This window comes from Myxine glutinosa, chromosome 6 (genome assembly GCF_964187855.1).
Source record: "Myxine glutinosa chromosome 6, kmMyxGlut1.1, whole genome shotgun sequence".
Lineage (NCBI taxonomy): Eukaryota > Metazoa > Chordata > Myxini > Myxiniformes > Myxinidae > Myxine > Myxine glutinosa.
Genome location: NC_136266.1, coordinates 123,828,362 through 123,844,778, shown reverse-complemented (window position 1 = coordinate 123,844,778; position 16,417 = coordinate 123,828,362). Strand labels below are relative to the sequence as shown.

The following is a 16,417-nucleotide window of genomic DNA, read 5'->3' as shown; positions in this document are numbered from 1 at the left end:
ATACAAAAAAAAAAAAAAAAAAAAAAAAAAAAAATCCTTCATCTGACCCTACCCCTCCCCTCCCCTCTCCTGCACCCGATGCTCCCCTCCCTCTTCATTAACGGTATGGACCTCAAACATCCGTGGCCTTCGCTTAAACTGCTCAACCATTCAGGTTGCTTCTGACAATCCAGACTTGATCTGCTTAACAGAAACTTTCCTCCTTCAAGATGTCTCTGATTCCTTAATATCTCTTCCTGGTTACTCCCTCCTCTGGTATGATAGACCTGAGCCTTGTCCTGTTGGTGGGGTTGCTATCTTTATCAAAAACTCTCTTCCTCACTCTCCTTGCACTGCCCTCTCTCCACCTCACCCCCAGGAGTACCTCTGGCTACGGCTTCCTCTCCGCTCCCATCTTTTGTTCATATGTGTTCTGTACCGTCCTCCAAACAGTGATGACTCCATTTACATTTCACTGTCTGAAAACATGGACAAACTTCTATCCACTCATCCCAACTCTCTCTTACTCATATGGTGTGACTTCAACTGTCATCATGCCATCTGGGTGGGTGTGGGTTCATCTCTCACCAGCCATGGCACCTCAGCAAAGGACTTCTGCGACTCATTGGGACTGACACAATCTGTCAATTTCCTGACCCGGATCTCAGTCAATGGAGTATCTTCTCTTCTAGAATTGGTTATGACAAACTTCCCTGCAAATGTCTGCAGCTCTTCTTCTGCTCCAATCAGTTCTTCTGATCATGTGCTTGTTCAAGTGGATATCTCTTTGGCCATTCTCTGAGAGCCACTTCAGCGTTGACGAGTCTGGCATTTCACTCAGGCCGACTGGCACGGTCTTCAAGCAGCCATCAATCATCTGGACTGGTCTCCCATCTCTACTGCCTCTGACATCAACTCTTCCTGGGAATTCTTCCAAAGTAAACTGCTCTCTCTCATGCACAGATTTATCCCATCTTGTCTTCAGTTGTCTTACCCTTCCTCCCGTCCATGGTACACTGAATCTTGTGGTGAGGCACTTGCCCTGAAACAACTTGCCTTTGCCTCTTGGAAGGCTAATGCAACTGAAAGCAATCTCAGTTCCTTCCACGAAGCTCAGAACAAGTGTGTGTCTACCCTCAGGAGTGCCAGGAAGCATGATCTCTCCACACTCAAGTATGAACTCTCAAACCTGTCTCCTTTCTCCAAATCCTGGTGGTGTCTGGTCAAATCTGTTTCAGGTGTTAGTTCCCCCTCCCTCCCCTCCCTTACCTCAAACGGCTACACAGCTGTCACCGCACGTGAAAAAGCCGAACGCCTCAACTCTGTGTTTGCCTCAAAATATTGTGTCCCAAACCCATCTCTCTCTGTACCCACCTTACCCAGTCGAACCCAGAAGCTCCTGGACTCTGTGTCCTTCTCTCCTGACAAGGTGGATAAGTTTTTGTCAAACCTCGTCTCTGATTCTGCAACTGGACCAGATGGCATCAGCCCACGGGTCCTAAAATCCTGCTCTTCCGCTCTATCTCACCCTCTCTCTGTTCTCTTCGCCCTCTCTTTTGCTCAAGGTCATCTGCCAGCATCTTGGAAATCAGCAAATAGTACCGCTTTACACAAAAAAGATGCAAAAACAGATCCTTGCAACTACAGACCAATCAGCCTGCTCCCAATTATCAGCAAAATTCATGGAATCCATCATTGCTTCAAATAACAAATCCTTCCTCTTCTCCAATGGCGTGATCTCTGATCATCAATTTGGATTCAGAGCAGGTCATTCTACTCTGAACATGCTGCTTCTCCTGTCTCAACAATGGATGGAGTTGCACAATGCCAATCAGGAAATCAGAGCTGTCTCCCTTGACATATCACGTTCCTTCCATACGGCATGGCACCCCGCTCTGCTCACCAAACTCTCCTCCTATGGTATCCATGGAAATCTCCACGCATGGCTTGCAGACTTCTTCTCTGGTTGTAGTCAACATGTGGCCCTGAATGGATTTATCTCATCTCCCCTTCCTGTTCAGGCTGGAGTTCCCCAAGGCAGTGTTTTGAGCCCTGTGACTTTTTGGTCTTCATCAATGATTTCTCCAACTCTCTGGAATATTCTCTCGATCTCTTTCCTGATGACTCAACTCTCTGCCGCTCCATTCCTCATCCCTCAGATCGGCAGTCTGCAGCCTCCTCACTCTCTGCAGACCTGGACAAAATCACAGACTGGTCATACAAGTGGAACATGTCTTTCCATCCTGAGAAATCTCACACTCTTGCTATTTCTCTCCGAAAAGACCGACTGGACAACCTTCCCATCTACTTTCTCAACAATCCTCTCCAAGAAGTTCTGTCACTCAAGCTTTTGGTTCTTTAAAACAGCTGTTCACTACCATCTCTTATCTTCCCCCATCCAAAACCTCAATCTTTTCTACCCCCACTAATTCACTCCAGATCCACTTTTTTGAAATACCAACCTATTTCCTGGAAGTCCTTGCAGTGTCCAGGTGTTTTATACTTCTCCCACCACCCTACCCCCCCCCCCCCTTCACAAGCCTCCTCCCCCCAAGCCCTCTCCCTCCACAGATCTCCCGATGTCCCTGCTCTCAAATGTTGTGTTTGTGTGCTTCCTCCTCACTCCCTATCTTGTCTACTCCTCCCCTTATTATATGTTTTATGTGTCTGTTTGAGTTTTTTTGTGTGATTAATGTTACCTCTTTCACGAGCCTCGATCTTGTATACAAAAAAAATCCCTACAAGTCCCTCAGTCCCTGATGCTGAAAAGCATCCCAATAGCATGATGCTGCCACCACTATGTTTCACGGTAGGGATAGTGTTAGAATACGTGTGATGAGCTGTGCTCGGTTTCCACCAGTTGTAGTACTTTGCATTCAGGCCATCGAGTTCCATTTTCGGCTCATTAGACCACATATTTTTGATGAATTTTTTTTGGACTTCCAACTGTTAGTCTTCGTTTTGTATGCAGCCAGTGAAGGTGAAGCCTATACTTTCGTGATAAATGTTTGATTAAATCTGGATAATGGATTTTAGACATTGTGTGTTTGCTGTGCAAGGAAAGAGATAAAATGTTTGTGTCAGGGTGAAAATGGATAGTTGTCATCTCTGGACCAATCAGATACAGCCATGGCCAAGAGTTTGCTGTGTAAATGCATCATGTGATCTCGCTGAAATAGGCCATGGGAGATATGCTTGCTTGTACAAAATTGGCAAAGAGCCACTTCACTGCCGCTGGCCAGAACTGTGCTTTTGTGCTGAGCTTGTGAAACGGGTTTTCATCTGTGGTTTGACCTTGTGCAAACAATGTGGAGCAAAGGGACCTTACATTGGCTTTTTAGTTCTTATCTTATGCTCCAGCTTTCTCTTTGCCTTCCTTTCTTGTAAACAACTTGAGTATGCATTCAATGCTGTCGTTAGTGGGATTCAGAGATATGATTGTCTAAGGGTCAAACTTTTCTCTCCATACATATGTAATTAATAAATAGTCCTTTGCCTATCAAGTGTTGTCAGTCATTTTTGATACAGGAGGACAGACTTCCACATTTGAAAAGGTATTGAAATGTACAAAAGGCGAATGAAGTTGTTTTCGCCAGACAAGAACAGATAGTCTCCGGGAGGCGCCATGCGGAAAAAACATCATGTCTGCATTCTTTTTCCTCTTCTTTATGGCCTGTGTGTAATGTTGAACAGATGATTTGCTATCCACGGGCACCCGCCTGACTAGGACCTTTTTTTGGACCCATCATTCCTCCTTTTGACTTCTCAAGACTTCAGAAGAATTTCCTTTGTCTCAACCACTATAAAATAATTGAATTCAACAGTCGGGCAGAAGATTTTCTGGAACATTTGTGTTTAATCCGTGGTTGTGTTTGCCGGCATAGTGTATTGTTAAACTTTGTTATATTCTTTGTATAATCAGTTAAATCTTCTCCAGATAATAAATCTTTGAAAATTGTTACTAGTGTGTGGACATTCAATTGGTGTATAGCTACGACACATCCTTATTGCTCTACCTGAGGTTCTGCAGGTTGTTGAGCATAAATAGTAAAGAAAATTAATTCATATTTGCAAATCACAATCTCATTTAGAATGTTAAAAAATCACAATTGTAATAAACTGTTGCCTTGGAATAATAAACCACAGACACAATCAAAGGAAAATAACCATTGAATGTACATTTTGTTAGGTTGTGGATTTTGGAGTTACCTGTCCCAGAATTGTGGAGCGTCGGAAGCCGAGGATGTTGCACTCGGATGAGAAACTCAACAATTTGACCTCCGTACTCCAACTTGACTAAAGGGAGATGAGAGGACAGAGAATTATTTTGATCATGATGGATGGCCTTTATGTTTAAAGAAGTACATTATGGAGAAGAATACACACCCTTTGGTTGTTTTCACAAACTTCTGTGTTTGTGTGATCTCTTCATTTTTACTAAAGTAAAATGTTTTGTTTTTCCACACAAACCATTCCATGTTTTTGATACTTAGAAATGTTTCTCACATGCAATCTAGACTGTTACATGTATTATTTTCAGATAATCTTCAAGTCAAATCCATTATTAAATGTTGATTTGCCTTAAACGTTATCAGAGTGTGCTGGCACTCTCTGTGTAGGCACGATGCAGAAAAAAAACTGTCGGTCCCATCCGCTACATACAAAACTAAATTTGGAGGCCACCTATGTGAGCCGACCTCATACCTGTTCTGATGAGCTGATTGTCTAGGCAATGGGTGAAATGGCATTGGGATTTGTGGATATACAGAAGGCCAATGGCACTGTCCCGAGAAAGATGGAGATGGCAACACTGAGATGGATGGGTGTGCTAGAAGCAGAAGTAAGGTTGGTGGGAGGGATGTATAAGGGAACAACGGGAAAAGTTTTGGTTGGTCCTGGGAACATATTCTGGGGCGGATATTATATGTGGACAAACTGGTTGTTGTGGTGAAGAGAGAGTGGGAGATGCAGGAAGTACTGGGGGAGTGGAAGGAGGCATTTGAGAAACTTGAGCTGAGAATGTGCAGGGAGAAGACTGGGGTGATGTAAGTCGGCAGCAGAGAAATTAAATGAATATCAGGTTCGAGGAGAAGGAGATCGGACAAGGAAATCGGTTTGAGTATCCGGGTGAAACAGTGACCGGAGACGGTAAGTCAGAGGAGGATTTCGGTGGGTGCGAATGTGTGGAGGAGGGTGGAGGGTGTATTGGCAGACAGAAAGATTTTAAGGAGATTAAAAGGAAAGGTTTTGATGTCATGTATAACGCCGGCCTACCTTTATATTCTGGAGATGGTGGCATTGATAGGGAGACTTTGGTCCGGTGAGCTTATACGATTGAGCAGTGTCCATGGGTCAGTCAGTCAGTGATTCAGTGAGTCTGTAAACACTTCAGTCATTATTGCTTGAACCAAACCTACAATTTTGATTAAACTTGGCAACAAGCTTCATATCTGATGCCAAATAAAGGTGTATTGACCATGTCAAAATCTGCACTCATTAAGGGGGTCTAGAGGGGTATTTTGACCACACACCCCCTCAAAACAGGTATTTGCTCTCTTCTCTGAAACTACACACACGATTTTGATGAAAATTGGCCACAGGTTCATATCTGATGCCTAATGACAGTGTATTGACCGCTTAAAAATATGCGCTCATTAAAGCCCCTGTCACACATAGGCGGATTTGTCGGTGACTACTGGCGACTGAAAAAATCGCCACCACCCGCCGACAATCGTAATGAAACCGTAATGGACGGTCTTCTGTAGTCGTGGTTATCCTCCCCAGGTCTGCTGCAGTCGGCAAGAGCCGCAAAGGGGCCAAATATTTTTTTAAATGTTTAAAAACGGCGCGCTCAGTCGTCCTCAAAAATAATCCACCATGCTGTCATGATCGAACCGCCATGCTGTCGTCGGTATCCGTAATAAGACCGTAAAGCGGCCGCAACCCAGTCGCTCATAGTCTTCCGCAATCGCCCCAGCATCGCCCCACCAGCTAGCATGGCAGAGATGCGAATGCCATACGGCCTTCCTGCGGCATCTTCCCGACTACGGGCCGACACTGTTGCGGCTGCATATCGAGTACAGAAGAACTGTCACGTCTCCCCTGCGGCTGTGGGAGACTGACGACGACAGCAGTATAGTAAGGGCATTTTATGAGATATTTCACAAATCTGTTAACTAAATTGTTACCAAAAAATTTCTTCACCAATATGTTTGTAAAGGTGTGTAATAACATGTGTTAAAATGTTGAAGTTCAACTCCCGTGGGAAACCCAGAAAAAAAGCTGTTGAATTCGGGTACCGAAAAATTATTTTCGAGAATTTTTATTTTTTTTAATCAGCCCTTAAGTAACTTATGAGGGGTCAAATAAGGGTTTTTCATGATTCTGAGTTGATTGTTAACATTTATATTTTCACTTTTACATTTACACACAAAGTAGCTTTTATTTCACATACATATATAATACTCAAGAGTTATTTCTCATTCACAATGTCAGAAGTTTCAACAGTCATTGTCTATGTCTTCTTCAGACTCAACAACATCATGACTGCAGTTTCTGCATGTAATGCCATTACAGACTCCACAGGCCGAGATGCACGTGACCCCATTCTTCTTGCAGCTGCATCGCCGGTTGCTGCAATCTCCATGACAATTACAGCTCGTGAACTGCAATAGCTCCTCAGGAGCCGTGGGGTCCAGTGTTGGAACTGGTCATTAGGGTCTCCTTCAATAACTGGGAGGAACTCGATCTGTGTGCTCTGCTTTGCATCATTAGCATGGATTCTCTTCATCCAGCCATTCCAGTTGGAGTGTGGGAACTCAGGATCGTTGGCTTTGATCACCCACCCCGCTGCCCAGAGTGTGTCACCTGGAGTGAGGAGTGGCTGATCATGAGCCAGGGAGGAGGAAAGCTTAGCGAGGGGGAGAAACATGATCGCGTTCGTTCCTATCTGTTTCCTGTTCGTAAATGGAATAATCTTTACTTCAGTTCCTCTCAGGATCTTAGCTTTGTCGAGTGCCTTCAACTTCACCTGGGGGAAAGCTGCTGTTGTCTGTGGATCTGGCAAAGGTGGTGCCGGAGAGGTGACTTCGATCCAACCCATTGAGTGAAAGGGAGTGTTTCCGTGAATAGAGACAATGTTTAAATCTATATTGTCTCCAACAAACTGAGTGACTGCATTGTTTGTTTCCCCAACCTCCATAAAGACCACCTGATCATTACTTGACAATTCACTTTCACTGGCTGGCACTTTGGCTGTCATCACTGATTGATCCTCAAGCGCAGCATCAACCGCAACCTCATCATTGATCTGTTCATCGGTTTCCTCCACAATGGTGTCAAGAGTGCCAGAAGTATCTGGAACATCATCTCCACTCCTACTATTAAGGAAGCAGTATTTGTAGTTTTGTGTCTCCGTGTAAGACTCAGTGTATCCCAGCCGGTGGAACTTGTTGAGCATCCATTTTGACCCAAATCTATGATCAAGTTGTATGGCAAGCCCCATTTGGTGTGGCAATACTCCAGACCGAGGTCGACAGGCCTTAATAAAATTCTGCCCCCAAACGGCAACTCTTTCGTCTGTCTTGACAATCGGTCTCAAGAACATCTGAAGGCTTGCAGGAACAAGTGTCAGCTGACTATCGATGTCAGTCATACTGTGTGTGGTGGGGTATGACTTTGGACCTAAATCAATCAAGGCAATATCATTGGATATGAACTTAATGCAAAATGAGCTTCATATCACCAATATAGCTAACGTTGAATGCAAATTAGTAATTGAAATTTGTCAAATTTCAATTCGTTATTTTATCGTCCATGTGATATTGTTTGATTATAGTTAGTTTTGGTTTGAATTTCCTGTAACTCGTATTTAATTAATCGTGTTCTGCTCCTCGTGTGTGGCCTTGTACTGTAGTTGTACCCCCGTCGGTGTTTTGTTAACTTAAGTGTGTTTTGCTTGGCTCTTGGTTTTTTCCCTTCTACCCCGAACATAATACTGTCTAACGTTCTAAATCCCCACCCCCCTCCCCCCCCCCCCAAAAAAAAAAAAAAAAAACCAAAAACATTTATTTTATTTTCTCCACGTGTACTGTTGTCTCATCCTGTATTTTCTGTCCAGGTGTGCTGTTCGCCCCACCCCCATTATCTCCTTGCCATCCACCGTTTGCCCTGTTCACGTGACTCGTGGTGGTCCCTCTCGGCTCTCCCCCCGTTGGTATTTTTGTGCATATAAGATTGTTCATAGTTCTGTTTAAATATTTTAAAATATGTTTAACCTTTCCCCTTCTGTTTTTTATTCAGTGGTATATTACAACACGCTGTTTTTCTTCCTATTTAAAAGGCTTTTCTCAATTTCCTCTCCAACTCATTCCACTTCAAAAAAAAGAAATTCAATATCTTATACGTCTCCCTCACTACATGGTCTAAATTCACATTCATTCCATCCCTCCTCCATCATCCTGAACCGGATTGCTAACTTGAAAATCACAACAAACCCAATTTGTTATCAATGTTCGTCTTTCATTAATCATCCACTTTCTAAACTCCCCTCTTGCCCCTCCCATCCAAATCCCCCCCCCTTGCACCTACACTCCGAAACTTCCCCCTTGCCCCTCCACTCTTAAACTCCCCCCTTGCCCCTCCACTCCTGAACTCCCCCCTTGCCCTTCCCCTCCTAAACTTCCCCTTTGCCCCTCCCCTCCTAATCCCCCCCCTTGCCCCTCCACTCCTGATCTCCCCCCTTTCCCCTTCCCTCCAAAACTCCCCCCTTGCCCCTCCCCTCCTAAACTCCCCCCTCACTCCTGCCCTTCAAAACTCCCCCCCCAATCCCTCCCATTCAATTCTCCCCACATACCATTCCTCTCCAATTCTCTCTCCTCCCCCCTCCTCCTCCAAGCTGCCTCCTCCCCACTTCGTCTCCCTTCTATCTCATACCTCCACCCCCCCAAACCTTCTACTTTCCTCTGCCCCCCCTCAAACAACCCCTCACTGTGCCGCATCCCTTCACCAGCAAACCTTTCATCCTCCTCATCCTTCCCTTTCTTGGAACTCTTCTGCAACATCTGAAACACTATCAACTGCTCTCCCTACCTCCCCCTCTCATCCTTCATCTTACCCTACTCCTCCCCTCCCCTGTCCTGTACCCGATGCTCCCCCTCTCTCTTCATTAACGGTATGGACCTCAAACATCCGGGGCCTTCACTCAAACCTGACTGATCTCTCCATACAGGTTGCTTCTGACAATCCAGACTTGATCTGCTTAACAGAGACTTTCCTCCTTCAAGATGTCTCTGATTCCTTAATATCTCTTCCTGGTTACTCCCTCCTCCGGTATGATAGACCTGAGCCTCGGCCTGGTGGTGGGGTGGCTATCTTTGTCAAAAACTCTCTTCCTCACTCTCCTTGCACTGCTCTCTTTCCTCCTCACCCGCAGGAGTACCTCTGGTTACGGCTTCCTCTCCGCTCCCACCTTTTGTTCATATGTGTTCTGTACCGTCCCCCAAACAGTGATGACTCCATCTACATTTCAATGTCTGATAACATGGACCAACTTCTATCCACTCATCCCAACTCTCTCTTCCTCATATGTGGTGACTTCAACTGTCATCATGCCACCTGGTTGGGTGTGGGTTCCTCTCTCACTAGTCATGGCACCTCAGCAAAGGACTTCTGTGACTCACTGGGATTGACACAATCTGTCAATTTCCCGACCCGGATCTCAGCCAATGGAGTATCTTCTCTTCTAGACTTGGTTATGACAAACTTCCCTGCTAATGTCTGCTGCTCTTCTTCTGCTCCAATCGGTTCTTCTGATCATGTGCTTGTCAAAGTGGACATCTCTCTGGCCATTCTCAGAGAGCCTCCTCAGCGTCGACGAGTCTGGCATTTCACTCAGGCCGACTGGGACGGTCTTCAAGCAGCCATCAATCGTCTGGATTGGTCTCCCATCTCCACTGCCTCTGACATCAATTCTTCCTGGGAATTCTTCCAAAGCAAACTGATCTCTCTCATGCACAGATTTATCCCATCTCGCCTTCAATTGTCTTACCCTTCCTCCCGTCCATGGTACACTGAATCTTGTGGTGAGGCAATTGCCCTGAAACAACTTGCCTTTGCCTCTTGGAAGGCTAATCCAACTGAAGGAAATCTCAGTTCCTTCCAACAAGCTCGGAACAAGTGTGTGTCTACCCTCAGGAGTGCCAGGAAGCACTATCTCTCCTCACTCAAGAATGAACTCTCAAACCTGTCTCCTTCCTCCAAATCCTGGTGGCGTCTGGTCAAATCCGTTTCTGGTGTTTGTTCCCCCTCCATCCCCTCCCTTACCTCAAATGGCCACACAGTTGACATCGCACGTGACAAAGCCGAATGCCTCAACTCTGTGTTCACCTCGAAATCCTTAGTCCCAAACCCATCTCTCTCTGTTCCCACCTTTCCCAGTCGAACCCAACTGCTCCTGGACTCTGTGTCCTTCTCTCCTGACAAGGTGGAGGAGTTTTTGTCAAACCTCGACTCTGATTCTGCAACTGGACCAGACGGCATCAGCCCACGGGTCTTAAAATCCTGCTCTGCCGCTCTATCTCACCCTCTCTCTGTTCTTTTCACCCTATCTTTTGCTCAAGGTCATCTGCCAGCATCCTGGAAATCAGCTAACATTACCGCTTTACACAAAAAAGGTGCAAAAACAGATCCTTGCAACTACAGACCAATCAGCCTGCTCCCAATTATCAGCAAAGTCATGGAATCCATCATTGCTTCGGATATGAAATCTTTCCTCTTCTCCAATGGCTTGATCTCTGATCATCAATTTGGTTTCAGACCAGGTCACTCTACTCTGGACATGCTGCTTCTGCTGTCTCAACAATGGATGGAGGTCCTCAATGCCAAACAGGAAATCAGAGCTGTCTCCCTTGACATATCAAGGGCCTTTGATACGGTCTGGCACCCAGCTCTGCTCACCAAACTCTCCTCCTATGGTATCCATGGAAATCTCCATGCATGGCTTGCGGACTTCCTCTCTGGTCGTAGTCAACGTGTGGCCCTGAATGGATTTCTCTCATCTCCCCTTCCTGTTCAGGCTGGAGTTCCCCAAGGAAGTGTGCTGGGCCCTGTGCTTTTTCTGGTCTTTATCAATGATCTCTCTGACTCTCTGGAAAATCCTCTCTATCTCTTTGCTGATGACTCCACTCTCTGCCGCTCCATTCCTCTTCCCTCAGATCGGCAGTCTGCAGCCTCCTCACTCTCTGAAGACCTGGACAAAATCACAGACTGGTCAAACAAGTGGAACATGTCTTTCAATCCTGCCAAATCTCACTCTCTTACTATGTCTCTCCGAAAAGATCGACTGGACAACCCTCCCATCTACTTTCTCAACAATCCTCTCCAAGAAGTTCTGTCACTCAAGCTTTTGGGTCTCACTATCTGCCATGATCTTTCTTGGGAAAACCACATTTCCAAGCTGGTCTCCAAAGCCAGTCGCCGACTGGGCATCCTCCGTCGTGCGAAGTCCTTCCTCGGCACACCTGAGCTCCTCACCACTTACAAGGCTTTCATCCGCAGCTCAATGGAATACTATTCTCCCCTATGGGCTGGTGCTCCTGCCTCACACCTGGCTCGGCTTCACGCTGTTGAATCCAAAGCTTTCAAAATCATTGGAATCTCCCGCGATGAAGCTATCTCTGAGGGCCTTTCACTCACTCACCGCAGGCAGGTAGGTGGTCTTTCTGTCTTCTACCGACTCCTCTCCGGCCTTGCTCCCCCAGCTCTCTCTGTGCTCTGTCCCCCAAATATTCCTACAGGTCGCACAAGATCTGCCAGCAACCCTCTGATGGTTAAACTGCCGAAATCTCGGCTCTCTGCTCACCTTCACTCTTTCATTCCTCTTTTCTCCTGCCTGTGGAACAAACTCCCACACTCCCTTCAATCCCTCTCCTCCCTCCAGGTCTTTAAAACAGCTGTTCACCACCATCTCTTATCTTCCCCCATCCATAACCTTGATCTTTTCTACCCCCACTAATTCACCCCAGATCCACCTTGTTTGAAATTCCAACTTATTTCCTGGAAATCCTGGCAGTGTCCATATGTTTATACCTCTCCCACCCCCCCCCCCTTCACATGCCTCCCCCCCTTCACATGCCTCCCCCCCTTCACATGCCTCCCCCCCCAAAGCCCTCTCCCTCCCACAGATCTCTCGATGTCTCCATGTCTCTCGGTCCCTGCTCTCAAATGTTGTGTTTGTGTCCTTCCCCCTCTCTCCCCATCTTGTCTACCGCTCCCGATGTTATTTGTTTTATGTGTCTGTTTGTCTTTCTGTGTGATTAATGTTCGCTCTTTCACGAGCCTCGATCTTGTATACAAAAAAAAACAAAAAACTTGAGTGCCGTCTTTATGATCTGAGTCTTCTCATCTCCATGGTCAAGATTAGCATGATGCTCTCGCAGAATATTGTCGGTGCCATCTTTGAGACAGAGTACATCTGCCCTTCTGTCCTGTGTTGTGAAATACAAGGTGTCTTCTTATTTCTCTAGAAGTTTTATCTTTAGCCAATGCTTTGAATAAGAAAGGCTCTTCTCTGGTGACTGATCAAACTCCTGCAGCTTTTCATGGACTTGGTCCATGTTCATTACCCCATGCTCTAATTCTGAGTCTAACCATTCGCAGAATTCAATAAAAACTGCCTCTCGCTCCTCATCAATACTCCTCTGTCCTCTCTTCCTTTTTCCTTCCTCATCAGTCTTGGACAAACTGTCACCTCTCGCAAACATAAGTTTGCATCGCAAATGGTACAGTGTTTCTTCTGCTACCAAGTCGTTGATCCCTTCCAGGCGTCCAGTGACTTCAGTGCCCCAGTCATCCCCGCGACTCCATGCTGTCTTCAGCAAGCTTGCCTTCAGTGTATCTGCAGTCAAATTATCTGGCACTCTGTATTTCTTTCTAGTTTGTGCTGGATTATTTTTGTAGAGCTGGGCTGGTTGGTTGCAAAGAATGCATACATCCTTATACAGGAGGTCAACTGACTGTGATCTTCTAGAACTGCAGCCAGTTGATGAACTGAACTCACAAGTAGTGCGTCTTCTCTTCAACTTTGATGACTCTTTCTCTGCCTTTGATGCTTGAGCTGACTTCTTGGTGGTTGCAACAAAGTTGTTGTACAGATCATTTTTACACTTCTGGTGGTACCTCAGTTTTCCTTCCTTTTGAGCCTCCTTCATACGTTCCACAACAGTAACATTTTCGACAGTTTCTGCTTGTTTCAATAAAGTTGAGTATCCCTTTGGAGTTGCCTGTATGAGCCTTTCAGCTGGTGTATCCGAGCGTGCACAGATGAAGCAATTGAGCACAGGTGGAGTAACGTCTTCATCCATATTGCTAGACTCCATGTCCTGCAAAGTAGAAAATGAGATATATTTAGAAATTATTTTTCCACAAAGGAGTGTCTGTGGTGAAATATAAATGTTAACAATCAACTCAGAATCATGAAAAACCCTTATTTGACCCCTCATAAGTTACTTAAGGGCCGATTAAAAAAAAAAAATTCTCGAAAATAATTTTTCGGTACCCGAATTCAACAGCTTTTTTTCTGGGTTTCCCACGGGAGTTGACCTTCAACATTTTAACACATGTTATTACACACCTTTACAAACATATTGGTGAAGAAATTTTTTGGTAACAATTTAGTTAACAGATTTTCATATGTTTCCCTTACTAGTAGGACTAGTGGCGGCCGAGTTACGGCCATTGGCGACAGAGCTACGACTGCCTGGCGACTGCATTACGACATACCACGATTTTCTGGCCAGGTATAAATAGGGATGGACATTTCAGCTCACTGCAGTATGTTCTATGGTCAAGGTCTACCAAGGGTCTCTCTACCAACATCTATCATGGATGATGAACATAGGATGAAGCTGGTCCTTCTGAATGACTTGGCAGCACTGGACCAAGATATTGCTGCGAATACCACCAGGAAAGGATCTTCAACTACCGCTTGTCTAGAGCAAGGCGCGTCGTGGAAAACGCTTTTGGGATCCTATCCAACCGGTTCCGCTGTCTACTCACAACCATGGCCCAGACACCAGAGACAATCGACAGTATCATCCTGGCCACCGTTTGTCTCCACAACCTTATGCGTCTGCATTATCCAGCTCAGCAGAACGAGGTGATGGACCATGAAGACAATGACCACAACGTCATCCCAGGCTCCTGGAGGGAAGGTATGCAGCTGGCCGACATGGAAGAACGAGGGGTTAGAGGGAACGTGCACACCCGTGTAGCCAAGGACCAGAGGAACTACCTCAAGACCTACTACAACTCCCCTGCCGGCTCCATTCCATGGCAAGACAGGATGGTGTGAGGGTCTCCGTGGAGTGAGGTCCTGTGGTGCCGACAAGGATATGGCTTTATTGTTTGGACTTGGGACTTTTGGGAACTTTATTTTTGGGACTTTGGTCCTTTGGAAACTTTATTTATGGGACTTGGGACCAGTGGAAATAATTTGTTGGACTTTATTTCCATTCTCTCTCCCTGCAGAAAAGTTTGATTATTACATTATAATGATATATCTTTATGAACTTTCATATTGTACATCAAACATCTTTATGCTTCATGTCATACATCATTGAAATGAATAAAGTGAAATGTAAAATAGAGAAATAAAGATTAAAAAAAAAAATGCAAAATAGAAACACTGTAACGGTAGCTTTAGCCGTCTGATGAGTGCCTGTAGCGAGGACGAAACAGTGATTTTTGAAATTTATATTTAATACAAACAAATTTATTTGTTCATATTAAATACAAATTTGTTCATAGCACAAGTATCTAATAATGAATCACAATGTTCATAGCACAAGTATCCAATAGCACAGCACAAGTATCCAATAGCACAAATATCCACAAGTAATCACTAATGTGTCAATCATCCTGACTGCCAGAGTCATCGTCATCGTCAGCTGGTGGCAGGTTCAGTGTAGACATCGTCTCTTGATGTGTGAATCATGTGTGAATGATTGTGTGATCAGTAGACTACGGATTTTTATGTTAAGAAAATAGGCCTTTTATGTTTTGAAAAGCGGAAATATATTTTTTTTATGTGAAAAAATCCCGAAATATTTTTTTCCCCCGTTTTATTCATTTTTTATTATTACCAAGTTTTTCAGAAATCAGTCAAAAAAAGAACAAAAAATGGTAAGCTTTTTCCTGCACAACATTAAGCACTCTGGGCTAGTAAACAGGTAAAAAATGACGTTCAGGTACCTTTATTGCAACCGCATTGTTTGATAAGTAGAGGACGAGAAGAAATTGACAAGACCCTTTTAGGAACGGTTAAAGTAGGTGTTTGAAATCATTATCTTGGTAATGTTCTCCTTGGTGAGGCGGTGTCGGCGGTCGGTGAGGACGTTTCTGTAGACGGAGAAGGACCTTTCCACGTCGACGCTGACGATGGGGCAGTACCTCAAGAGGGGGATGTCAGCAAGCTTGACTCCAGCCGGCACACCAACCTCAGATCCGTGCTGATCTCCATCCAGGATCAAAGCCACTGTCCTCAGCACACCAATGTCGGGATTGCGCTGCAGCACCGCCTTGAACTTGGTGAGCAGGATCTCCTTACGGCAGCCTCGGATCTTTCCGAGCTCCTCCTTGGCCTGATCAAGGAGCTGGAAGGCCTTGGCCAGCTCCATGCCGGCCTCCTCCAGCTGCTTAAGGATCTTCGGGATGAACGACACGTGGGCATTTAAGAAGACGAAACTGAGCTTGATGTCCGCCTTTCCGAACAGGTCCTTGGCACTCCGGATTGCCATCGCGTCGTCATCGTTCAGCTGGTCCACAATGTCCTTGACGGCCTCGAAGTGCTCGGCGTAAAACACCGCGGCGTCGATCCATGTCCCCCACCGAGTCAGAATGGGCTCCGGGGGGAGAGAAAGATTGGGCTGCTGCTCCTTCCAAAAGACAACATGCAACGGGGCTTTGACAAACACCTTCTTCGTCGTGGCAATCAGGTCGTTGACGTCCTTGAACATTTCTCGGACTGTCTCACAGACACGGTGGAGCGCGTGGGCAACGCAAGTCACATGCAGCAAGTCCGGGAAGAAATCCTTCAGGGCATGGCCGGCCTTGATTATATAGGCCGCGGCGTCGCTGACGAGGACCTTGAGGCACTCCGGCTTGAAATCAGGCCAAAGATAGCGCAGCGTGTCATTGACTGCACGCACAATCTCCCCGGAGTTGGTCTTCTCCAGAAACATGCACTGGACGAGGTGGGGACGAAAGTACCCCTCCTTGGACAAGCGTCCCGCGATGATGTTGGCCACATATCGACCTGCCGAATCGGTCGTCTCATCGACGGACAGCCAGATGGGCTGCTGTCCGAGGTCGGCACGGATCCCCGCCAAGGCCTCGCCGTAGCACTTGTCGAGGTAGTGCTTTCGAATCCAGCTTTCATCGG

The 16,417-nt window shown here is 45.8% G+C and overlaps 1 protein-coding gene across 1 annotated transcript in view; it reads right to left on the bottom strand.

Moving 5' to 3' along the window:
- The window catches only part of LOC137430254 (beta-1,4 N-acetylgalactosaminyltransferase 1-like), a 124,639-nt gene that overhangs the window by 52,374 nt on the left and 55,848 nt on the right, over nt 1–16,417 (bottom strand). Inside the window, exon 6 of the mRNA XM_078780459.1 lies at nt 4,189–4,275. Coding sequence (XP_078636585.1) covers nt 4,189–4,275 — 87 coding nt within the window. The remainder of the gene's footprint in view (nt 1–4,188; nt 4,276–16,417) is intronic.